The sequence below is a fragment of the Cydia amplana genome, chromosome 5 (genome assembly GCF_948474715.1).
Source record: "Cydia amplana chromosome 5, ilCydAmpl1.1, whole genome shotgun sequence".
Lineage (NCBI taxonomy): Eukaryota > Metazoa > Arthropoda > Insecta > Lepidoptera > Tortricidae > Cydia > Cydia amplana.
In genome coordinates, this window is record NC_086073.1 from 8,086,518 (window position 1) to 8,114,421 (window position 27,904).

The following is a 27,904-nucleotide window of genomic DNA, read 5'->3' on the forward strand; positions in this document are numbered from 1 at the left end:
AGCCACCTGCTACCCGCACCCCCACGCTATATTTTATTCCACTTAATCGTCCTTTCCGTTATATTACCTGTTTTTTATCCCGTACTTAAAGCAAATATTCCTTTTTCTATAAACTACTATGTCCGAGCGTCCTATTAACTATAATAGACACTTTTAATTGAGAATCTATAAAAGGTTTCGCAAACTGATGGCCTTATAAGGTAGAAGTATTCATCATGGTAGCCGTGGCTCTCATCTGCCCAATTAATAAAAGTTGACTGCGAGGAATGGCGAGCGGCGACAGCGGCCTGCGCTGCGCAAACCGGTACGCCCGCAGCTGAAACATACCCTCCCGGCGTTTTATTTTGATTTACTTATCTAGTGACTTCACTTTTAAAAGCTGTAATGTGTACTGCGATGCAATCTAAGCGCTGTCAGATTAAAAGTCTGAACAAATAAAACCATTCATTTTTCGCTTAGAATACTGAATACAGAGGGCATACTGCGAAAACCGAAATACGCATATTGCGGGGATTTTTCTCTTTCACTGAAGGCGTAATTAGATTGACAGAGAAAGATGTCCGCTAATTGCGAACTTCGATTTTCGCGGTTATAGCCCTGGAAAGTAAATATTAAGCACGCATTAATCGTATGCAAGATCCAGAGGGCCTACCGCGAACCACGTTCGACGTGCTGTCTCCCTGTCACACTTATGTACAAAATTAAAAGTGCGACAGAGAGGCAACACGTCGAACGTGGTTCGCGGTAGGCCCTCCGATCCTTATTCCGATTCAGTTTAAAAACGTGTGTCCACGTTTTTATCTCTGAATCACAAAAGCAATCGCAACCGACCCAAAGCTTCATTAATGCCGAATCGAAAAAACCGATTTAATTCAAAATTCGAACAAAGGGAGAAAACAAAAACAGAAAAAGGATGATAAAAAGTTGGGCGCGTGCCGGGGCGACATGTGCACGCGCCGAGGATCCGCGCTAACGGGCCGTGACGCCCCTCCCCCGCTGCCTGCGCGCCCCTCCGCGACGCCTGCGCATCCACGCGACTCGCTCGCCGTTATGACACATCGTAGTTAGCGAACAGTGATTCCATGGTCTTGTCACTATAATCTTATGACTTCTGAAAAATTCAGAATCTCAACTCAGTTTAAGTTTATGTTTTTACCTAAAAGTTCCATACAATTTTAACCGACTGGTTTGGAGCCTAAAGAATAGGGATGATGACACATGTAAGTAAAAAAATCTAGCAAATGAGCAATTTATCACAATAATGTGGATATTAAAATATTATATGGAAGTAATACAAAAATATTTACAGGACCTGAAAATCAAAGCTTTTTTAACTTGCAAAAAGGAAATAAGTAAGGAATAAGGAGACCATTATTCCTTACATTTTATTAACAAAACTTCCTTGAGACACAGACATATTAAATATATTAAAAACGGGTCACTCACGTATTTTAAGTCGAAAACGCTCGACATGTTTCACTCTGTACCCAGAAGCGTCATCAGGAGCTGACCTGTTAATACTGTTATAGGGACCATCATTCTAGGTATTACCTATACCTAAGTTGTACGTTTCAATCCATATAGGTAAGATTTCTGTCACTTCTTTGATATATTAACGTCACACGTGATACATAAATGGTAACCCAATGCAACCAGAATGTAACCTCTGTGATCGTTAGTCTGTGAGCTGCACGCGCCGCGCCTGAAGCACCTCCCCTGAAGCCCTATAAGCTCCCTGCTCCTGTAACGCAACACGATGCAACCAAAGCAGATTAGACGCCTAATTGAATTCCCCAGATTGCTATTACAAAGAGTTAATCGACTATATAATTACTTTAGTAGGTATTAATTAACGCTAAGAACTACTTCATTTTTTTACTCGTAGTCGGGTGGTGTTTTTTTTTTGTTTCGCACTGATTTTTACAACTCTTACACACACTTAAAAAATACACGAGCCAATATAAATATTTCAATGTAAGTATTTAGGTATCGCCACAAAGATTTTAACTGTAAAAAATACTATTTTGGTGAACCTGATTAGAAAATTTGGTAGGGCAATGAATGAACCTTGCCTCATCTGCAACACCGGTAGACCCGATATGAAATATTTATTTAAGAAAATAAAAAGGTCAAAACTAACTAGGGAACAAATCAAATTATTTTATGAAATAATTTTTGGATATTTTTTTTTTGTAAGTAGACACACTACTTAAATAAATTATAAAGTAAAATAGAAGGTCAAAAGTGTAATTTATAAGCCTACCTACTTATATATCGTTTTATTGGTCTAAAGCTCGTTTTGTAAACCGAACAAAAACAGACGTAAAATCATTAAAACATTCCTATCTGTTTTTCTAGTAGGTATAGTAGATATATGTTTCGTTTCTTTGTACACGTCGCCTTACAACGGCCGCGAATAAATAAGGCTCGGTCAGCTGCTCCCGTGGCGTCGGCTCGGCCCGTTTTTACATACTTTTCAGCGTTGAAAAATTGACTGTTGTAAAACTATGCAAGTTAAATCCAAAATGGTATTTGATTTGCTTTGTCTTTTCTACTCTCTTAACTAATTACATAGTACATATGTATAGGTAGTAATGAAGCAACAAAGTGTCTCAAACTTAACAAATCACAGCAAATTTTCACGTTATTTTCCTAAGTCAAATCTAAGCGTCGCCACGCCCAGCGCTAGACGGCAGCCAATACGGCGCGGTGGGCGGGGCGCGTCCGAACTAACGGAGCTTCCCGCGCGCCTAAAATCCTCTAATCTCAACATATACGATTACAGTATTCGGATTTATGGATTAGCCACTGATTACATACGTATATAACGACATATACACATAGTATTAAGAACCGGCGATTAACGTGTTTGAAAATATTTAGCTAATAATTTGTAAGTGTTTTGACTTTTAAAATTATTAAGAAAATCAAGAGTTACAAAGGTGCAAGCGCAACATGCCGTTCAGCTGAACTGCAATTTAAAAACCAGCTTCTAGATAAAAGCAGCACTTCAAAATAGGGGAACTTTAATGTCACAGAAGCAGCAACCGCTTATTTGAGGGCATTAATGTATAAAAGCAATTTTTCAGGGCTTCTCTTTGCCGTCGGCGTACTATCTATGTGCAACCGACAATTATCTGGTACTCGAGGCGAGCGCGACGCGAGCCACCTGTCAAGTGGCCGTTTCATCAAATCATTTCTTTAATGCGCAGCCTCCCCGACCTGCTCGTTTTTTGTTAGCAGAGTTTTGAAAAAAGAACGTTATAGTGGTACTGTAGTCGGGTAGGTCGGGGCGCGAGAGCCTCCGCTCAGTCAGGTGCCGAGCGCCGAACGCACCGCACCTCTAGCGTACGCCAGCGTCGCAGCCTGCGCGCTCGCGATCTCCCAACATAACACAACCTCTAGTTATGATTTAATCTAGAATTAATTGGTGGATTTGAAATCAATTCTAAGCACATTGACGTCAACGTTACAGTGGAAGCAGCAGTGAATGTGATAGGAAAATCAATTGCAGATTCCCGCCCAAACGAGGTAAGTCCGCCCGCCCTTCTTAAGTTAATCTTCTCAAGATAATTTGATTTTTACACGAACAAATCACTGTTTTAAACAATTATTCGGTGTTTATTACAGTTTTATAAATAACCTAAAATATGTATGTGAAATATGTACAGTGTTTTACCTGGGGCATTATTGAAGCTTTGCGAAGACTGAAACTTTCGTTCAGGAGCTACGACGACACAGATAGTTCAGAGGGCACAGACAAACACCCAAAAGTTCATATACCGCTCATTGTGTTTAGTCAGCCGCTAAAACATTGTCTTATGAGTAATTAAGTACAGACGTTTTAATAACAAAGACATTAAAATGTGAATCGATAACTGATGTAGAGAGTAGGCAGGCCTTCCAATTGTCCTCGTGTTTGTGATAATACGAGTGTCGTATACGAGTAATAGGTTGTGAAATTAAATCAAATAAAATTACCTGACCTACTGAATCATCTTAGCTGATCCTTCTTTTAGTAGGTAGGTGAGGGTGGGGAGGGTCGATCCCTAGGGGACACTTGGTAAACTTCATTTTTAATCAAACCAAACGAGATACAATTTTTTGCGCTGGTAACACTCATTCATTCGTTCCTAACTTCACGTTCTGTCATGGCACTGTATCGGAAAAGTCAGTGGTTCAAAAATGGCGGACGGTGAAAGATTTTCTGCGTACTATATTCAATTTTCGGTAAGCTTTAACTGGATTTATTTTATAATATGAGATGGAAATGATGTTAGTGAGTGTGCTTATTTTATTTGTTGTTTATTGAAATGATGATTAACTTGGATTACATTGATATACGCGAACACATGTTTCGAGTACGGCACGTTTTATAATCTTACTATGTATGGGGAGACTTTGTCTTTTTCTTCAGGGGAGATATGATTCCGGGATCATGTCACCCCCAAAGCGATCAAGTATACATTGTAATAAATTTACTTACAAAATGATTCATAGAGCTATCATAAATATTTTCTTTTCTTTAGTAAATCATGCCGCGAAAGTACGACCAGAGAAACACTGATTTAAACTTTCAAGGTTTTTGACTCATTTTAGTTTATTAAAACGGAATTTAATGGCGTATAATTCAGTTTTTAATTATACAACCGACTCCGAAAACGGAATTATCCCCGTGGCCTTTGAAAAGACTGACTAAAGTTAACATCAACATTTTACGAACTACCCGTACTTGGTCTTGTTTATCAAGTTAAACGTTTTACACACAGGGGATGTTATTCGGTCGACAAAAAACACTTATAACGATATTTGGTTTTCAACCGGCGATATTTGTTTTTATGGATGAAATGCTATTTCAATGGCTTTCCGACATTATGTACTATAGAACCGACGGTCCATAGAAAGGATTTTAGGATTATACAGCTCAAACACCGTCCTCGAAACGTGAGCAGTAAATTTCTAAACTTATTTATTATAGTAAACAATAACGACCGTGATGGGTAAAAAATTTAAAATTGCTGTAGGTATTCATAAGAACTTTAAAAAAATTAGCTTGTTACAAGAAATGTTATGTTAATAACTTAGATTTTTGATTTTTTTTTACTTTTTTTTGGTACAAATATTGATTCCCTATTTTATGTTGTTTTATGGATAATACGATTACATTGTTTTTTAAAAGTATAAGATTATGGATCAATTTGTGTTTGATATCTTCATATATTAATTTTCTGTAGATAAAGTGAATAAATTAATGTAGATACTACCCTCGAAATATGACATTGCCACTTAAAATCTTTTTACCAAGTGTCCCCAAATCTGGAAGACTTGATCCCTTCGGCTTAGACATCTGATTACCGGAAATACAACTTCAAAGCATGGAAGATGCAATATATATATGTTTGCTGTGTATTTTACAAATTATGGATGCATTGCTAATAGCGATCCGAGTTATATAATCAATGAGAATCTGGTATGGGGAGACATGGTAAAAATATGTTTACCATGTGTCCCAAGAACCAGGGTCACTTGATCCCCCTAGGATCAAGGCTCCCGACCAGGGGTAAACAAGTCTCCCTTACATAGGGGACACATGGTAAAAGTCAACAGTATGAGTTTTCATTAAATAATGATCTAATTTATTGCACAAATCTGTTCTAATTCAAACTACTAATGAAGAGATAAATTCTGAGTCGTATGGTCTATAAAGTTTTTCAATACTACAAATAGTTAAGAAAATGTATGCTAAAAACAAAAGGGGTGATCAACCCTCCCCAGTTTCCCCTACCTATAGATATTTTTAATATCGTACCTTGACAATAGTTAATAATAATAAAGAAACAAATAATATTAATATGTTAAGGACTAAAATTGCATATAGTAAAATAAAAGATTACGATAGATCGACAGGGTGGTTTTCAGTTGGGGTGTCCATGGAAATCTATTATCGGCTTGCCTAATTTCATCATCATGAAGAAAAGAAAACTCTAGGTACTATTTAATATAAATAAAATTAAACCTATAACAAAAAAAGGAATAAAAGGATTAATTGCTGATCTTAATAGCAAATATCATACAGTATACTAAATACTCTGTGAAGCAATTTCCGTCAGTTGGAAAAATGCGACAAATTTAAAAAATGTAGACGCGAAGGGTTATCGTCTCATACAGAATTATAATCAGGGTTGGGCAGTATTTCAATTACATGTATTTGAAATACGTATTTGAAATACAAATTAGTATTTTGTATTTGTATTTCAAATACTACCTCAAAAGTATTTTGTATTTGGTATTTCAAATACTGCACTCACATGTATTTAGTATTTTGTATTTCAAATACTTCAAGCTTCAAAATACATTTCTATAAATACATTTTATTAAATTCTATAATCCTAAAATGTCTAATCTCTCGCACAAGCTGTGAGCCGACCGCGAACCTCCGATCCAGCCGAGATACAATTTTCATTGGCTGGATACTGGATCTATATTAGGTCAACTTCTGCGTGGAACTTTTCGTTTAAATCTAGGGGATAGGGTCATTGCAGTAGTTTCCGTCCATGCACTAGTTTTCGACGACTTGACGGATTATCAAATATATATTTCATTTTTAATTTACTACTTTTTGCGAAATCTTCATCTTCCTCGCGTTGTCCCGGCATTTTGCCACGGCTCATGGGAGCCTGGGGTCCGCTTGGAAACTAATCCCAGTAATTGGCGTTGGCACTAGTTTTTACGATAGCGACTGCCATCTGACCTTCCAACCCAGAGGGTAAACTAGGGCCGTAATTGGAATTAGTCCGGTTTCCTCACGATGTTTTCCTTCACCGAAAAGCGACTGGTAAATATCAAATGATATTTCGTACATAGTTCCGAAAAACTCATTGGTTCGAGCCGGGGTTCGAACTCGCGACCTCCGGATTGCAAGTCGCACGCTCTTACCGCTAGGCCACCAGCGCTTCCTTTTTGCGAAATCATCATCTTCCTCGCGTTGTCCCGGCATTTTGCCACGGCTCATGGGAGCCTGGGGTCCGCTTGGCAACTAATCCCAGTAATTGGCGTGGGCACTAGTTTTTACGAAAGCGACTGCCATCTGACCTTCCAACCAAGAGGGTAAACTAGGCCCGCATTGGGATTAGTCCGGTTTCCTCACGATGTTTTCCTTCACCGAAAAGCGACTGGTAAATATCAAATGATATTTCGTACATAAGTTCCGAAAAACTCATTGGTACGATCCAGGGTTCGAACCTGCGACCTCCGGATTGCAAGTCGCACGCTGTTACCGCTAGGCCACCAGCGCTTTTTCCTTTTTGCGAAATATCATTGTTATATGTAGACAGATATATTGCTTAGACGCCTTAGACATAAGGATTGAAATTAGTCCAAATTTGTGCAGGAATGTAGGTATATATTCAAATTTCGTCAAGTGGACGTAAACTAGAGCTGGACGAAAACTAGCGCAATGACCCTATAAGTTTATATGAAAGGATATTCGTTAACGTTAAAACTAAATGCTAAACAAAAAAATAAATAAAGGTATATTTTGTAATTGAAATACATTATTTTAAACACTAATTTGTATTTTGTATTTCAAATACCCGTCACCAAAGTAGTTTGTATTTTGTATTTCAAATACTTTTAAAAATGTATTTTGTAATTTGTATTTCAAATACGTGGAAGCCAGTATTTTGCCCAACCCTGATTATAATACTACCGACTACGAAACTACGAATACTACGATAAATATAAAATTAATAACAAATTAACAATTTGTATTTATGTATTTATTTTATGATTACTTTTATCTATTTACAGTTTCAGATTTAAATTTTAAGGTTAATTTTATTTATTTTTATGGTTTTTTAATTTTCATATTATTAAGTATTATTGTAGTAATTGTATAGTTTTAGTATTATTTTAGTAATTGTATACCTACTTTGTGTATTTTATGGTATCTTGAAATATAAAATAAGTTTATTTAAAATAAAAAATATTTTTGATCTTAATAAATTAAGACAGAATAAATATTTATTTCGTATCGAAGACCCGGAGTAGCATTCAAATCTGATTTTGATTTCATATTGAGTTGACATATAACTCAAGAACACCAGACGTCACGCTATAAGTAGCCTGCTTTTTTCCAAGGTTAAATATTTATAACCTCAAAAGTAGAGGTAACTTTATCCTCCAAAATTAAATCTTAGTAACTATGTACTGCATTATAGTTTCGTTTACATATTATTGAACCGCAATATTAGATATTATAGGAATCCTAACATTTAGGAAGAAAAAGTTAATTAACCACAACTTATGAGGTTAGAAAAATTTTAATCTGAAAAATAAAACAGGGTATATAATATGTACTTATATACTTATTGCAAACGAGATACACTTCTAATTATAATGTCAAATCAATATCGTATCAGATGAGATTTTTAAAATTCAAAACCCGTTTCTGTATACGATATTTTCACGAGATGGCGGGTTTTATTGACGTGCCTCAATAAATAAACATTGCAACCAAAGTTTACACAAGTTTTAGACAAGTAAAACAATTGATTCGGTGCCGAGCGGAAAACACTCGCGACCTATAACATACCTACCGTCTGCAAAGTCAGACGTAGGTAATCTATGTAAGTACTTATACTATGGCAACAGAGCTGGTGGTATATCCTGGCTTAAGCAATGATTTATAACTCAAGATAGGTTATAGGCGTTCCAAAATTGAAGCGCTTAACTTGTGACAAATTGGACAAGTTCCCTTTAGACGCGGCTGGACATGCGAAAAATGTGCACGTGCTAACGAGGGAGCACACCAAAAGAGAAAGAGACGACCTTATGTTTAACAACGAGTGAGACAAAGATGGACGGAATGAGAAAATTAATCAAAAATAACAGATTTCTTCGTAGGCACAGAAATAAATATGGAAGTATTTTTTATGCTCCTCAAGTATGAGTATAACCTATCTATGGTTATATAATATCATTGGGCTTAAGACCGCGACTTGCAAGATTAGGTAGGTACTTATTTATAGGATTTACCTATATGAAAGTTTGGATTTAAAATGTCTTACTTATTTATTATTAATTCAAGGAATTCGCAACAGCTATAAACGGTTTATTGTTACACTATATCTTATACCTACAGTCAGGGTTGGGCAGTATTTCAATTACATGTATTTGAAATACGTATTTGAAATACAAATTAGTATTTTGTATTTGTATTTCAAATACTACCTCAAAAGTATTTTGTATTTGGTATTTCAAATACTGCACTCACATGTATTTAGTATTTTGTATTTCAAATACTTCAAGCTTCAAAATACATTTCTATAAATACATTTTATTAAATTCTATAATCCTAAAATGTCTAATCTCTCGCACAAGCTGTGAGTCGACCGCGAACCTCCGATCCAGCCGAGATACAATTTTCATTGGCTGGATACTGGATCTATATTAGGTCAACTTCTGCGTGGAACTTTTCGTTTAAATCTAGGGGATAGGGTCATTGCAGTAGTTTCCGTCCATGCACTAGTTTTCGACGACTTGACGGATTATCAAATATATATTTCATTTTTAATTTACTACTTTTTGCGAAATCTTCATCTTCCTCGCGTTGTCCCGGCATTTTGCCACGGCTCATGGGAGCCTGGGGTCCGCTTGGAAACTAATCCCAGTAATTGGCGTTGGCACTAGTTTTTACGATAGCGACTGCCATCTGACCTTCCAACCCAGAGGGTAAACTAGGGCCGTAATTGGAATTAGTCCGGTTTCCTCACGATGTTTTCCTTCACCGAAAAGCGACTGGTAAATATCAAATGATATTTCGTACATAGTTCCGAAAAACTCATTGGTTCGAGCCGGGGTTCGAACTCGCGACCTCCGGATTGCAAGTCGCACGCTCTTACCGCTAGGCCACCAGCGCTTCCTTTTTGCGAAATATCATTGTTATATGTAGACAGATATATTGCTTAGACGCCTTAGACATAAGGATTGAAATCAGTCCAAATTTGTGCAGGAATGTAGGTATATATTCAAATTTCGTCAAGTGGACGTAAACTAGAGCTAGACGAAAACTAGCGCAATGACCCTATAAGTTTATATGAAAGGATATTCGTTAACGTTAAAACTAAATTCTAAACAAAAAAATAAATAAAGGTATATTTTGTAATTGAAATACATTATTTTAAACACTGTAATTTGTATTTTGTATTTCAAATACCCGTCACCAAAGTAGTTTGTATTTTGTATTTCAAATACTTTTAAAAATGTATTTTGTAATTTGTATTTCAAATACGTGGAAGCCAGTATTTTGCCCAACCCTGCCTACAGTACCTACAGGCGATTTTGTTCACATACTGAACATTTTCACCCAGTCCGAAAACGTGAAAACAATTGCTGTTTTATACATTTTGGCGAATCCGCTAATACTTTTTCACCTCAGCGGCTCGAACAAGGGTACTTTGCTACTTAAAAACAGTGAGCAAAATCGCATTTTGCTCACTGAGTGAGACAAAATGAGCAAAATGCGATTTTACTCACTGTTTTTAAGTAGCAAAGTACCCTTGTTCGAGCTGCTGAGGTGAAAACTTAATTGTTGGTATATCTTAAGAAAACATGAGTGAATAGAGGTAAGTGACGAAGAAGGAATACATTTAATACCGTTGACCATGATATCCTCCTTGCCCTGCTCAAGCATCTGAATGTGTCTCGCTACGCTCGTGAATCTAGTATAGAATCTTTCGCTTGCACGGGACTCAAAATAAGCACTCGAAGAAATATCAAACTTTGATCTCTTGTTGTACAAATAACTATTTCACTTTTCGGGGTAAATCCCATAGTAAAACTTATTCAGTGTGACCTACATAGGTATATTATGTTTTTGTTATGTACCTATTCTCCGAAACAACAAAATCACTCTGTATTGTAATATAGAGCCACGCATAATGCAAGAACTGCATGGTGTACTTTCGTTTGGGCCAAATACATTTCGCCAAATTTCACTTCCCAACAAACTTATCGCAATAGTTTCATTTCTCAAAGGAACCTTTAGCAAAGTTACACTTCGCATATAATTTATTTGGTCAAATTATCATTTGTGTTATTAGGACAAAAACTTATTTAGCAAACGTTTTGGTTGGACTGTAGCAAAGGGGGGGCTGGGACTTAGATTTTTTTTTGACAAAGTGGTGTCATTATGACATATATTTTAAATGATTGTAACGTATAGAACACGTCAAAATAGTATATTTGGGAAACATAGTTTGGGATGTGATACTTTGGGAAACGTTTTTGGCCCATTCGTTAGTAAACCGAACTGCATCCCTACGGCATCTAATATTTGGCACGTGATTTCTCCTTTACACTTGATATGATCACTGCCTTGTCAAAATGATGTCATTTGTTATCGTTCGCCCGTACGTCTCTTACTCATACGAACAAAAAGTTAAGAGTGAAATTCGGCCAGTTAGTTTGGTCATATCTCATCTCACATATGCAGGAAGTTAGATATATGCAAAAGTATCATGAAATAATAAGCTGGTACAAGCTGCTTAAATGTTGATTGAAAAGTCATAAGTGATAGCGAAGGCAATTTCAGCGTATTATTTATTCAAGCCTACATTCCGCCAGTAGTAAGTTATACGCTGCAAATTACACTGAAGTGGGTAATTCTAGCGCTTTCCAACCAGCTGACATTTCAAAGCATAGCAATCTTTAGAACGTGTTGAAATCGATAATACAGCAATTATACGTTAGATAAGAATCTACAACTAATTATAACAATGCTAGGATAGGCTATAACTAAGAGCGCTCTTCATACGTACAGAGCGCATGAATACATCAAATTATGTATTTCATTAAGTACCTAACGCTGTCACAATAAAGTCGTGTCCAGATATTTGTGAAAACCTAGCTCGATTCGATATACTTATCTCACTGTATTGCTGCTGGATTGTATTGTTTTTGCATATCGATTTTACTGGCTAATTATACAGATAGGTACAATTCAATCGTGTTGAAAATTTTATTTCAGCTTATTCATGGTCTTTCTTAACAGAACTCGCAACGTGTTTTTATAAGTAGGTACCTATCTTGTTTTTGCATTTGTGGTGTTCTCGAATGCTATATAGCGCTGATTGATTTTCTTAACACTTGCGCGAGTTCCCACTGGGTACTCGGCAGTAAAAAATATGACAGCAGTCGGCTGCAAATAATTACCACTCTTTATAGACACAAGAAATTGCGACACACAACCCCCCATAAGTTCACTCGTTACTCAATTAGCTGTAATAGCTCGAATCAATTGCCCTATTTGTAGGACAAGAAATGAAATTACACAATTCGCTTCATAAATAAGATCGTTATCGGGAGCTTAACTATAAGGTGCACATTCGCTGGAACGATTAACATAGGGTCGAATAACTAATCTAACATACTCATACAGCTTTGCATTTGTACCGCCATTACAGTAATTAGATAATTTCGGCAAATCATTCCTAAAACTCATTACTTTTGATTTGCTTTGACATTTTGATGTGAACGTATGATATATTTTTGTTAATTTGTAATGGGAATAGCTATAGTAGCCGTAAATTGATGTTTACGTAAGACACTTTCATCGGTCAAATGGGTGGTGGAGGTGCGTTAGTTTAATGAAGATTGTTTTTGCTGAAGTGTGCATTATTAATGCGCGTACGCAGAGGGCGCCGCGTCGCTCCATTATTGTGATTCTACATTTACTTGATTGAGCTTTTAATGTGATTCGCTGTCAACACAAGCGAATGGATTAATCAGGGCGAGCGGTGTCGACAAATAGATGGCCGGCGTAATGACGCCGGTCACGTGAAAACTACGATGATATCGCCACTTTAGAATCGTTCACTAATGCCTGTGAAATCTTGATAAATGTGTTTTGCTGCTATGCACGTTATGCTGTCAACAAAAGAGAATACACCAATTAAGTACATTCATCAATCTAAGCATAACTTTTACTTTTTAGTCAATTACCTACTTAATTGGGTATAATACTTATTTATTTTACTAGGGGGCAAAGTTGTTGTTTAACCTCGTGCTAATATTGATACCTGAGCAAACGAAGGTGGTTGCGAGGGTTTCAAGGCACGAGGGTTAAAACAAAAACAAATTTTGCTTCCGAGTGAAACACATTTTTCACAAACGGGCGTTTTTTTTTTTGTTGTCCCCTACACTTTTTTTTCAAATTTGGGATTTTTTTATGTTATTTCTACTCAGAATCACGAGCTCTTTCTATCCTAATAGGAGAAAAAAAGTGTCCCAAAATTTCCATACATTTTTCGATCTTTCCATTCCGCGGCCGCCATCAAAGTCTATGAAAAATGGTGACGTAATGGAAATAAAAACCTTAGGACACTTTTTTTCTCCTATTAGGATAGAAAGAGCTCGTAATTCCGAGTAGAAATAACATAAAAAATCCCAAATTTGAAAAAAAAGTGTAGGGGACAACAAAAAAAAACGCCCAAACACAAGGAAAATACTAACTGAAGAAAAGAGATCCCTGAAAGAGATAAGTTCGCCTTTGTCCAAATGATGTGTTTTTTCATGTTTTATGTTTCTGTAAGAATGATTTTCCTCACGCAGTTTGATGAACTTTAAATTGGGCGTTGCTATCTTCATTGTAGTTATTTTGTTCCAGGATGTCCAGGCACGTACTCCTTTCCCGGCTGGCGGAGCAGTTCCAGCTGTCGTCCCCGCCGCCCGCTCCCCGCTTCCCCTCCCCTGAGCGAAGTGTGTCGCCCCAGTCGCCCTCCTCCCCGCAGTCGCCGCCACACTCGCCGACTCTGCCCCATCACTTGCTGCAGCTTGGTGACATCGAGATAGCAGGCAGAGCTCTGAAGCAGTATGCTAGAGCCACGGGTAAGTGCCGTTTTGCCCGATCATAAAATATTATGTAGACCCGACCCGTGATAGGTTCGGCTGTTGCTGGCAATGATATTATATAACCATAGATAGGTTATACTCATACTTGAGGAGCACAAAAAATACTTCCATATTTATTTCTGTGCCTACGAAGAAATCTGTTATTTTTGACTAGTTTTCTCATTACATCCATTTTTGTCACACTCGTTGTTAAACATGAGGTCGTCTCTTTCTCTTTCGGTGTGCGGGAGCTCGTTAGCACGTGCACATTTCTCGCTTCTCCAGCCGCGTCTAAAGGAAACTTGTCCAATTTGTCACAAGTTAAGCGCTTCAATTTTGGAACGTCTATAACCTATCTTGAGTTATAAATCATTGGTTGCTGGTAGCTATTAATATAGAACCTGGTCACCGACATATTGGAGTCATCTGCTATACACTATTACGGGCCGAACAATGAGAAATGGCGCTTAACTTCACTGAGGTACCTACCACATATTTTATTAGAAATTAAATGGACTAATAAACCGTTGTTTACTATTGTACACAGAACTAGGAGCATTGATGTACTGTAGTGGCCTCGGAGCCCTATACGGAGCAGGGGGAGGTGTCTGGCCACTGCTGCTACCTCACCAGTCTCCGCAGTACGCCCGAACTCCTCTCGAGCTTGCCAGACACACGCCACCTAGAGAAGGTATATATTAAATTGCGTTAGGCGGAAAAATATGTAAATATCCTTTCCCATTTGGTACGTTCGACTTAATAATTACTTAATTGGCCATAGCAATCCAGCGCGGGAACGCTGCCTGCGTGATGGGCACCTTACCAAAGGCGCAAAATTTTGATAGGTATTTTTAATTTTTTAGCTTTAGTATTAGTTATACTTAATTTTAGTTTTATATTCATTTTATAACACTTATTATGCAATAAATGAGTTATTTTCACCATTACTAAAAAATCTGTATACCATATAGGTAACTTATATTTTTGGAGCCATCCAATAGGTGTTCTGCTGTATTTTTAACTGATTGTAATGATTGATGCATGTAAAGAAACGCACATACAGAGGTATATCTTGTCAGTAAATAGGAACAAAAAAAACTATACTCATCCTTTTCTTTTGGGTGCTAGTACTAGTGTAAGACAAAGATTCTCTCTGTCTATGTTTGAAATCAAACAGACCTTTGACGCACTAAAAAAAAATCCACGAATCTGCTACGTAACCTAAATCCTTTAAAAGCAGTCGAAAACCTGTAGCGACATCCGCATGTAACTTCGGCCTCCTTACAAGGCTTCCTCTTTCGGTACACGCCTCATTAGAATAGCTATCGGCGTAAGTAAGGTGCTGATTAATAACTCGTACGATACGACGTTGTTTAAAAGTCGTTTACCTCCTCGGCGAAAACCGAGTTTTCCAGACCGAGGTCTGATTACTTATTCTAATTGTCGCGTTTGAGTACCTACCTGTCGCTGCCAGTTAAGATTCAGCAGTAAAGATAGTGAAAACCTACAATGCTAACTATGAGTGTTAGCTATTTAACATGCGCAGTGAATTTACTACTACCTACTACTTCAAAAAGGTTAGAATGTATGTAGACACCTACTTTATCGTAGTGATACACTACCATTGATACAAGACATTTATCTATCAAGATTAATTATGAATCGCGAATATTTCTGAAACACATTTAAGTAAATTTTAACTTATTGGATCACCAGTCTGGTTCGATAATTAATAACAAAAAATCAGATGTAAAGTATAACCTCTAAAATATTTGCTTGCTCAGGTGCGTCATGTTTTCAGACAAAATTAATATTTAAGCAACTTTTATTTCACCTCTAGAGGTATCATTCACCAATTTCACCATGATTGTTAATACCTAGATGTCAATAAATATTTTTTCTTTGCCTTTTAAATATGTTTTAAAAAATAGATAGGTATCTGATATGATGATAATACCTAGGACCTACTAGTTACGATTTTTTATGAAAATAGAGATGTTTGAAAACGATATTATGGAAATAATAAATATAGCTGGTCAACCAAATCTTGTCAGTAAAAAAAGGCGCGAAATTCAAATTTTCTATGGGACCATATCACTTCGCGCCTACATTTTTCAAATTTGCCGCCTTTTTCTACTGTCAAGATCTGGTTGACCAAGTATAGGTATGCTAATTTTAAACCAATTTGATTTTTGTACTTTCTGTAAAAGAGCGCTCAAAATGCCAGTATTCCTTAGTCATTTATTGACGTTTCCGCATACTGAGCTACCACATAAACCGAATTTCGCAAATTACGGGGATTATTCTCTTTTACTCCAATGAAGACGTAATTAGAGTGACAGAGAAAAATGCCCACAATTTGCGAACTTTGATTTTCGCGGTTATAGCCCTGCACTCAGACACAGTTTAAAAAAGTTATATTTGTAAGTTCTGTTATTTTTTCTCGAAATGAGTTATTTTGTAATGAACTTAATTTACATTGACGTAGTTCTCTGTAAACGTTGAACAGCTGTAGAGATTTTAGAAGTCTTTCAGACGTTCTCTGTGACCTGCGCCTAAAGCGTGAAGAACGGTTGAGTGACTGATAAGTTTGTTTGCAGACGACGAGGAGCTGCCGCTGAACCTGTCCACGAAGAATCGTCAGATCTGGTCGCCGGGCAGCGCGTGCGAGCGCGAGCGCGGGCCCGAGTCCCCGCGCTGGGAGCCGCGCGACGAGGCGCCCCTGGAGCTGGTGAAGCGCGGCCGCACCAGCCCCGACGCCGACCGCCCCCCCACCCCCGACCCCTGCCGGTGTCCCTCCACCCCACAACACCAACCTTACGCTGCCCTTCAAACGCCCGCGGCTGATCTCAATTTCTCACTCATCAAGAGCGAAAACAGAAGCGAAAAGTCATTTCAAGTAAGTCGGCCCATTATTTGCGATTTTAATTAATTACTTGTGATTTTATTGTGGACTAATAGTAGTTTATGCAACAGTGATATAATAAGGGTTCTTAAAATTCAAGGGTCGAAGTTACAAAACGAGACGTAGTCGAGTTTTGTAAAAAAAGACCCGAGAATTTTAAGAACCAATTATGAGCTGTTGCATACATTACTTTTTCTATGACAGCTGCAGCAAAAAAAAAAAAAAAAAAAGAGTTATTATTAAAAAAAAAGAGTTATTATTAAAAAAAAGAGTTATTATTTAAAAAAAATTGAGTTATTATTTAAAAAAAAAAGAGTTATTATTATAAATGAAAACATACCTCTTTCAATCAAGATGATCGGAACTTGTATCTTTAAAAAAAATAAAGCAGTTGTATTATACTCATAAGATGACTGCTAGCAGTCATCTTATGAGCCTATAGACAAAGCATTCAAATGACATTGCTTTAGATATCACTGTCAGTCATTTAATTGACACATTTAAGTGCTGGAGTAGAAAAACGAAATAAGAATCCTTTTAGGTACCTATAGGTATATTTTTGCCTTGTGTGTGTTCAAGATTGCATACCTATATACTTAGTCTAGCGTAGGTACGAAAAAGGACGAAAATAATCTTCAGCTTTGAAATCAGCGAAGCGACATCCTGTGGGTCCAGAATAACCAGTAGAATAACTGTCCAGTTTCCGTTCGAAATGTTTTTAAATAGCAAACCAGTAGCCCGTTTGAGTCTCTTTAACAAATCAAATAGCAAAAACTGCCCTTGTCTTAATAAGTAGTCGCGCTTCGAAACGAGTCGCGCGGCGCGGCCCCTTGCTCGTCTTCTCGCCATTTTTGTACCTTTCGTTTTTTCTACACCGCCATTATAAAAATCCGCATCGGTTTTAATCAAAATTCCAACTTTTAATATCACAGCGCGGCTCTGTTTATAATTGGAGAAATAATTACCTTGTGTCATACGGCGATAAAAATGTTGCAGCCCCACTCAATGTTTTCCACACTTTATCATTAAATTAAGTGGTAGCATTGAAGCGACAGTGGGTACTTATGGTATGCGGTGTTCAAGCGGATATAGCGGTACTAAACGCTTCCAAACAGCTTGCTTGGTAAATAGTGTCACTTTAATTAAAGTTTTAACAATCCTTAATTTAATTATAATGGAAGTTACTTATCTCCAAAAGTTCACACTTTAACTTTAAATTGTTTGACTAATAACTAATTACAGTCACCGTAGTTTCCATTAGCATTGGACCGCATAGGCTCGCGCGCTGCGCGCGGCGGACGGCGCGGCGCGTCCGCGCCGGCGCGAGGCGCGTGGCGCTCGCGTGCCTCTCATTACGATCTAGCTAAGTGCTTAATCAAATACGAGCCGTTTATTACGATCTGATACATTCATTACTATTTACTTAGTTCGTTTTACTCTCGAAAATCATTAGAGTAACTTTGTGGTTTTTTAATTTTTATGTTCAATTTGATGAACGTTGGATATTTTTAATAGTTCAGGTACTTCTTCTAGATTTATACTTTATACGACAGGAAAAAAATCTGAAGTAAATGTCATATCATATACTAAGAAAAACATAAGATATAGTGTTTCTACTTAAAAGAAAAACAAATTAAAATATTTTCTGAAAATAATTTAATTTGTTCTAATAGTATAGGGAAAAAAATTGTTAAGATTACTAAACAAAATTGAACATTAAGTCCTCCATTTGTACAAATTTTATCGTGCAATAAAGTTTAAATAAATAAATAAATAAACATTGAATAAAAAAAATAGCTAATTATTTCGCTTATTCTACCTATCAAGCTTACGAAGAATCCTATTGCCTTTATAACCATATGTGGACAGTCATCCCCTAGCACCTGTGTTGTTTATAAGAGAGTGCATCGACTGTATAAAAAGGCGGCCAAAAAAGTATCAGTTTTTGTGCGCGCGAGTGCAGGCAGCTGCCCGGCCAACTGTCACCGAACGGCGCGGATTGCGCGGGCGTACCTACTTAACGGCTAACCGCCTGATTATGGCCGCTACTCGATCCTCATTACACCTTTAATCGTTCCTGCAATGAGGCTAAATACGATTAATTTTTGTGGCTTCATCAGATTCTTTCGAGTAAAAGTTTCGCGCGGTTAATACGGGTATAACGTCGAGATTGTAAGATTACGAAGAATCGGAAATATTGTAAACGTGAGAGCGCTGATTAATATTTTAAGGTTCATAGGTTGCATGAATAAGTAAAAAGGTACAGGCATGGCTAAGGAAAAAGACCCAAGGATAAAATATTCATTTGGAACTCACGAAATACGTACACTTACATTTACTAAAAAAACTGAAACATTACGTGGCCCGGATTTACTTCACAAAAACGAAGTTTGAATACACAACAGTCAGGTGACGAAACTATTCAGTGGCATACCAGAAACATCTGTTTAAATAAATCTAAAGAAAAGCTATTGTCTAATCCAGAACCAACAATCCAGTAGCAAGTATTTGTTTGCCGAGAATTCATATTCTATTCGAGTCCAACTCGAATTGAAAGATGGCGCAATAGGTTCTTGGTAATATTTTTGTATCTATCTACTTACGATATAACATACTATAATATAAAATAACAAACTAAAGTCATTTAAGTTACTACATACTAATTCTTAATTATTAATCATTCCAAATACGTAACCAAAGTGTATTGAAAAATTATATAGGTATAAGTACTTACCTACCTACTTAAGAACCGCGTAGATGTTACTATATTGTGATAAACTAATCGATCTAAACTATCTAATCGCTACCACCTGATCGCTCCTTAGGTAAAGCTCTAGGTAAAATTTGATAGTAAAAGCTAGTAGGTACTCCAGTCGTACTGAATTAATGATCGCGAAGGAACCTCAGTTAAAACCCATAGCTGTATTTTAAATTCAACGTCGAGTTTTACTTACTGCGTGTAATAACCCGTTGATAGAAACTAATTACTGGGCACGGAAAAAATGTTTTTTAGCTATCACGGGTGGAAGGAAATCAAAGAAAGCCGGGGTAAGGCCTGTAATTAGTTTATTACGGGCTGTCACCGCTGAAGGCGATGGACACCGTCGGCCGCGAGGCTGCTCGTCTAATTAATAATTAACGCATCATTTGTATCAGAACACATATTTTCTTTGTTTTGCAAAATTGTTATTAGTGTTATTACATATTTATATATTTCCAATAATATTGTAATCAATCAAGATAATTAAACTCTATTGGATCGCTCATCAACTTCGGTCGCTTGATGTTACGCTCAGATAACATATTAGTTATCTACCTACCAACCTTTGTGTATGTAACTATACTGTGTCGGAGACAGAATGTACAATTGTTTATTTCCCGCTGGACGGAAATATCGTCTGAAAACTCTTTGAAACTACAAGCTTTTGAGCCTTTTGTGTCAAGCAAGGTGTTAAAGCAATTACGTTTAGCGTGCGAGAATCCAATACATCTCTCTTGCACCAAACAGATATAAGTAGGTACCTATGAAAAGCTTCAAGGATCGCTTACGAGAAACAATAAAATTAAAATCTTTACTAAATAGCTTGTATTTTTGTCGCAGTGCAAGCAGTGCGGAAAATGCTTCAAGCGGTCGAGCACTTTGTCGACGCACCTCCTCATCCACTCGGACACGCGGCCCTATCCCTGTCAGTACTGCGGTAAACGCTTCCACCAGAAGTCCGACATGAAAAAACACACATACATACATACAGGTCAGTAGAAACATTATACTAGTACAGAGGTGCGTCCGCGGCAATCATCGGATATTTCCAGCAGCTCATCATAACTAGGGATTGCAAATATTCGAAACTTTCAGATATTCGAATATTCGACTTTTGCTGACGACGTATTCGAATATTATAAATAATAAGAAAAGGAACGAGAAATCGGTTTATTATCGTTTTATTCAAAAGCTTTTTTCACATATTGCTAAAACTAATGATATTTGGCCGAAATCCACTTAATTGACTAGATTTTATCATCCTACTATGAGATGCCCACATTTATAAAAACAAGTAAAACGCCAAAATTTGACGTATTTAATATTTTTAGATAAAACTTATAATAAATGCGTCGTTGCGTAAAATAATATAACTTTAACCATCCAAACACCTAGGTATGTAAGATTAAGGCCTTTAATTCCATTGTATTTTGAATCTTCATTGACTTTATTTGTTTTGGCAAGTTTTTATTCCTAATGGTCGGCTAATTATATAATATTGGAATATTTAAGGGAAAAAGTTAGTTGACTATTGGGTGGATTATTCGTTAACTAAAGGTGCATGGTTAGATTACCAAGTTGAGCAGGTTTGGTATGATTAAATTTGAGAATTGCGATAAGTGGCAAGGTTTAGACTTCAAAAATTCGCTTAACGTACGCTTGTACTGAATAAACAGAATGACCCTTTAACTTAAAACTTACGCACCGTAAAAATAACATACTTTTTGATTTCGTTTTCTTTTAAATTGAGTTAGGTTTCACTGTATTCACGAAGTCTATCGAGAGGAATACAGTAAAAATATTATTTCCTACGTACCTATTTGGGTACCTACCGTTCCTCATTCACTGTAAATACCCGGAAAACACACAGAAACTGTAACTACAGAGGATGACATAGTTTTTATTATAGTAATAAAAAATATTCGAATATTCGAAACCTGAGCGGCCGAATATTCGAATATCAAAACAGGTCGAATATTCGACCAATTCGAATATTCGAATTGCAAGCCCTAATCATAACCTAGTAATTTCACTTGGAATGTATGTTGTAATGTTCACTATAGAAGACTAGAATTATAAATATAACTCGCCTATTCCCTTTTTTTTTTGTTGTACTGGTGGTTATACACATCAATGAATTTAAAGATAGTGATCCTTTCCATAGATAGTTACTTACTTACATATTCAATAATAGCAAAAATACAGAGCAATTACGTAGTTTGAAACAACTTGGCCAACTATTCAAATTATGACACCTCCACTTTTGTTCAATTTCAACTTAATCAAAGTATGAAAGCTATAACTTATTGAATGTTTAAGTAGAAAATAGGAACAATTCACTTTAACTTGAATCAGAAACTGGTAATCCCCGTATTGAAGGAATTCAGCCACTTAAGACGACAGTGGACGACCGCCCGGAAATCACCTTTCTACACAAACGTAGTTCCCATTTTCCCCTCTGAATATTAACATTATTGTATATCATAATTATATTCCCCTTGCTCCTATATTTTTTAATTAATATATGAGTTAGGAGCATTTAAAGACTGGAATGGAATCAGTATTTAGCTCCTAACTTTTATAAAAATAAACAAATCAAACAAAAGGGCATAGCTATCGTTAATATACATTAAATTGCATAAATATATTTTCTATAATGTTAATATCCAGGGAGGAAAATGGGGACTATGTACATTTGTATGGAGAAGCAGTCGTCCGATTTCAGTTGAGTTATACTTATTTAGGTACCTAGCTGCGAGCTTACGACCTCATTTGCGTAAACAATAGAAGACTAATTGTCATACGTAATTAAATAAACCTACTTAATGTTACTATTATGAAATTAGATATAATTATGCTGTATAAAATCTGTCGAATATGGTATTACATGCTAACCAATTAGATACACCGCCTGGCTGTGACATTCGATAACAGGCATAACAGCCCGCTTTACCTCGACTGTCACTACAACTTAGCCTCCCCTGTTATTTCCAACTCAAACTTTTCTAATAGTTACTTATGTCTTCCGATGATTTGAATAAACGATTGAATAAATCTTTTGAAAGACTTATAACACATAAGGATAAGTGCTATTTAGTAACCAGCGTAAAGATTATTACAAGAATATAAATTGTTAATTATTTAATCATGCATAATTTATAAGTAAAACGACAATCGCAAGACGACCATTATTCAACAATTCAACCGTTTTCATCGGTTTTAACGAGCCGCTTGGGAACGAGATAATTACCGAAGTGCACCTCTTCCGAGACGAGTTCATTAAATTGAAGGTGTATCGCTTCGCGATCCGCCGTTAAGCCTTCTTCATTCATGCAGACTATCTCACTGGGGCCACAAAACAAATGTCAGTTCCTGCCTACTGACATGAGCAAGCATTTTGGTTTTATTGAATGATTTATTACCGGTATAAACCCGTGTTTAAATCGTAGTCATATTTCCAATGATTGATTCAATCATACTTAGTACAATTAGTTAATACCTATTTATAATATAACATTTTCTTAACATTTCTTTTGCCGGTCCTCAAGACCAGAATAATTGGAACAAACTGCCGTATTCGAACTTCAAGATATTCACAAGAGACGACACGTACTAGATCCATTCTAGATACGTTATAGTTTAGATTTCAACTAGTTCTCTTTTGCAGCGCAATTCGAGCAACTAATGTCACCTTTACTTTAAATAGAGTTAGATATCTATTAGATGTGAATTGGATCTTTAAGCAATATCTTGTGTAAATCGCGCGTTCAAGAGTATCTCCAGAATCGCGCAAATGTCAAATTTCACAGGTTAGATCTTAAACATATCGTTATCGTATCTTGGCGATGTCTAAAATATATCTAACAGATGTCTATTTCAAAATCCGAATCGGCCCCAAAGAGAATGCGGAATACAAACACATGTCCAGAGGTGGTACACTATTAACACTAGGTTTTTAAATAATACCCAATCATACATTAGTTTCATGTCAGGATCGATATTAAAAAACTGGTTCTTGTTAAATAAGTATAGGTATGTAGGTAGGGACAATATGTATAGGTATGTACAATGGCTAGGTTAGTCGTTAAACGATCATTCATGTTGTTCATTTTTGAAAGTTCTTTACTCGACTCATTTTATGTTCCAAATATGGGCTACTGTAAAAATACAATTCTACATTAATTAGCTAGGAATTGGTACCTACTCCCTACAAAAACTACTAGCTGAACCTATATAAATCTTATACTGGTTCTGGCGGTTTATTTATAGCCGGCACTTAGCGCTATCTACGTGCGCGACCGCAATCGAAGCTGCAGCGATCAAAGAGGAACGTTTTTTATAACGGACTGACAACTTCCAGTAAACTCAACAAGACGAATTACCTAAAAAATGTGACGGACATATTTGTCTTGGCCGGAGACGTCTCGTCACGTCGCTGCTCTGTTCCCAATGATTTACAACGGCCCTACATGGCTCTCGTCCTCCCGATAAATGCCTCATCATCAATATTCCAAAATGCGGCTCGGCCTGCAATTAGCCGCGCAGCCTTCACAGGCCTTCACGTGGCGCTCCGAACTGCCCAGCCACCGGCAAAAACCTACCTTAAATCCTGTTCTATCTTTACAATACATTTTATTCATTTTGTTAACATGTTGTGGTGAGCATATAACATATCGCTATTATACTGCTGATTAAAACTGACCAGCTAGCTTCATTTAACTATAGAATACAATTTAATCCAAATGGTTACCAATCAGTTGATGGGCACTTATTTTAAAAGATTGATTTAGACTACCTAGGTATATCCCAAACAAACATCGATTCTTTAATATTATTTCCAGCTGACTTTCCGAACGAATACTAATAAATGTCAGTGTACCTTTAACGATTCTGCATATTAAATCAGTTTGAGGACTTCACTATAAATAATAAAGGAGGATAGATTATGACAAGTAGTGGTTTGCTTATAGAAGCCTAATTACGAGGTGACGGCACGCCATCGTCAGTAGGCTCCACGTATGCTATAATTAAATACAAGTCGAAATCATTTTGAAACGCGTAAGTGTTACGCACCTGTTTCTGATTTATTGTCTCCAATATGAAAATGGGACACTTAGATTTAATTATTGTTTTATTAAGATAGTGATTTTACTATAAATGCCTTTATTAGGCACTTTCTAGTTTATGTGAACACAAAAACCAACGACCTACTGTTTAAGCAGGTGCCTCTTTCTTACCTATGTCATTGGGATTACCTTACTGTGAATACTAACTCCGATGGAGAAATTGTAGTGTTTTTGGCATTATTTTATATAGTTTGGCAAGCCAAGCAAGCCATTTCCGTCAATCAATAGAAAGAGGCGGAATATTAAAAAAAAACCGGCAAGTGCGTGTCGGACTCGCGCACGAAGGGTTCCGTACCATTACGCAGAAAACGGAAAGAAAAACACGTTTGCCAAATTAAATATTTATTTTATTCTGTTTTTAGTATTTGTTGTTATAGCGGCAACAGAAATAGAGTAGAATATATAGAAAAGAATAGCTTTATTTGCATAGAATATGTAGGTACATATGTTTCCACAGGTGTCAATTTGTTGCTGATTTTCCTATAAATAAAAATAAAATAATATTCTGCTATATGTATATATATGTACTAGCATGCAAAATTTTACACAAATTCAAATTTAAATACATACATAATAACAATTTCAGTTAACCACTTTGCTCCTGAATAGTTTCGTAGGTATACCTAATACCTTATACCTACTTACTACTTACTACCTACCTAAAGCTTCTACAGGACATGAGAAGTATTCATTAATTTCTATATTAATATAGATAAATACTCTTAGTTAAGTATAATTAAAAATCAAGCTCCGTTTAGTTTTCCCATACTATGATATGATGTCTAAGCAGTGGAAGCTATTGGAAAAATATCTTCGACCGAGTTTCGAATACATAGCGGCCGATGCAATGTACACTTGCGCATAACTAACTTAAATACGATTAAATATTTATAGAGAACATTTGTTGCAGGCGAGAAACCCCACAAGTGCGTGGTGTGCTCGAAGGCGTTTAGCCAGAGCTCTAATTTGATCACGCACATGCGCAAGCACACCGGCTACAAGCCCTTCTCGTGCGGATTGTGCGATAAAGCGTTCCAGCGCAAGGTGGACCTGCGCCGGCACCGCGACTCGCAGCACGCCGACGCCGACGCGCCGCCTGCGCCGCTTCGCTACCGCTACTACGGCGACGAGTCGCCTACACCTCTCGCGCCTATTGTCACCAACTAAACTTTGAACATTTTTAATGTGTTATCGTAATTTTCTATGATTTCTAAGTCAATCGCCGAGGTGGCTCATTTTTATTATCTTAAGCACTAATGTCCGAATGTGGACGAGAACGCGACTAGCGATCGACTATTATATCGTGCTAAAAACGCATATAGAAGAATTGCAAATATTAATTGTTGATCACTGGTCGTGCACTCTGTTGGCGGGTATAGTTACATTTTCGTAAAAGAAAGCACTCACCAGTGAAGATAGGTAGAACTTACCAACGCTACTCGTTTCTCACTAGTCGTCGGCGGTGGGCAGCTGCTTTATAATTATTGTTACCACAACTACAACGAGTCGGTAGAATATTTCATTGTCAACTAGGTACCTATTTCCATTGTTTTTATAGTGACCAAAGATAAACACGGCATTGAACTTCTCATATTAATAATTTGAATCTTTAATTGACGAATAATGCAAATTTTATGTAATTCATGCACTGTCACAATACAAAATGTGTACTTACATTACGATCGTTGTTTAACTTTGTGTCCCTAGTTAGATATGTGATTCTGTGAATCCGAGGCTGCTTATATTTATCAATTGTTGTTACCCTAGGTATAACGCCTAAATGAGTTAGTAAATTATTGCTGATGATAACTGGCGTGTTTATTGCACGTCTTGGAATACGTTAATAATAAAGGCATTTATTTAACAACTGTACTTAACCAATCAGGTATTTTGTAATAGATGAGCAAATCACAGATCATTGTAGTAATAGAGGCTGTACAAACGAATTGTCCGAAATCAATTAATCCGTCCTTTGTCAACGTGATAAAAGTATATGTACATACAAGTTAGTTAATTTTAAGGGTGCATACCAGAAACCTGCCAGAAACAGGCAGACCATTAATATAAGAATAGTCTATTAAAAACCAAAGTAAAGTGTCTTAGGTTTAGGTCAGTGTGAAACGCTTTATTTATTTAGAATAAGATGTCAGTAAATATTGTATCTATGCCTTATTACTTTACACTTGTGTTAATAATATAATATTATCAAACATTACAATATTATTAATATTGTAATGTTTGACATACATTTAAGAATTTAAGTACGTAAGGATTACCTATTGTTATCATTCGATAGTCAAAGTCAATCATGACTTTATGCATTTAAATATATTATTATGTAGTATAACTTACAGTCTAAATTACTAAAGTTTTATACAACAAGTATTGTTCGAATGTAGGTATACCATGTGTACCTAATTCATGTGATTGTATTTTTTGAATGAATATTGTTATGGCGAACGGTTTTTATATTTCTGGCCATTATTAAGTACTAATTTAACTACCTAAATTATACCAAAAGTGTCGTATACTAAGTAACCAGTTCAAAGTTCAATACTACATAATATCCTGCCGTTCATTTCCTATGGTAACTAAACGTATGTATAGGTATTATGTTCCTTACCTACCACTACGAATAAAATTTGTACGGATCATTCAGAAATGCTATGTATTGTTACCGTTTTAATTTTACTTCGTTACCAATACGACTTGGTTAAAAAGTGTATATGGACATTCCAGGAATTGGACATTCGAGGCATATGGAATTTCCAGGAATTGGACATTCGAGGCCAGGCCATTTTGCACTTGCACTACCTACATGACATACCGACTTGACCAGCATAGATTTCGATTTTTTAAAACTTAAAAAACTGAAACTTAATTTATTTGACCTTAAAACAATATAAATCATATCATACCATAAGGTAAGCATAGTGATAATTTATCTACCAGAACGATTTTAGAACCATTCGTGCGTTTACCAATAACAATATGTTCTTTGTTTAGCAATTTAAGTTAGTTACAAAAACTCGGTACATCACATCTTACTTAAGTAGGTAGGTGCTAGGTGATTTAAATTTCAATATTTAAGACTGCTGAACCTTATTAATGTGAATAACTGGGTACGTATTGTAATTGTAAAGTGGTCGTTTGCACAAGCACGATTTATCTTTAGTCACTGGCCACTGCTGATTTATTGATACGACCCTACAAAAGAAATGA

At 36.5% G+C, this 27,904-nt stretch overlaps 1 protein-coding gene across 1 annotated transcript; it reads left to right on the forward strand.

The window, feature by feature from the left end:
• Positions 1–3,055: 3,055 nt before the first annotated feature.
• On the forward strand, positions 3,056–25,926 carry LOC134647992 (zinc finger protein 79-like). The gene is made up of 6 exons (XM_063502419.1): positions 3,056–3,531; positions 13,667–13,887; positions 14,438–14,581; positions 16,491–16,789; positions 20,397–20,547; positions 25,593–25,926. Exons 2-6 carry the CDS (start codon positions 13,668–13,670, stop codon positions 25,847–25,849), a joined length of 1,071 nt encoding a protein of 356 aa, XP_063358489.1. The 5' UTR covers positions 3,056–3,531; position 13,667; the 3' UTR covers positions 25,850–25,926.
• Positions 25,927–27,904: the final 1,978 nt, after the last annotated feature.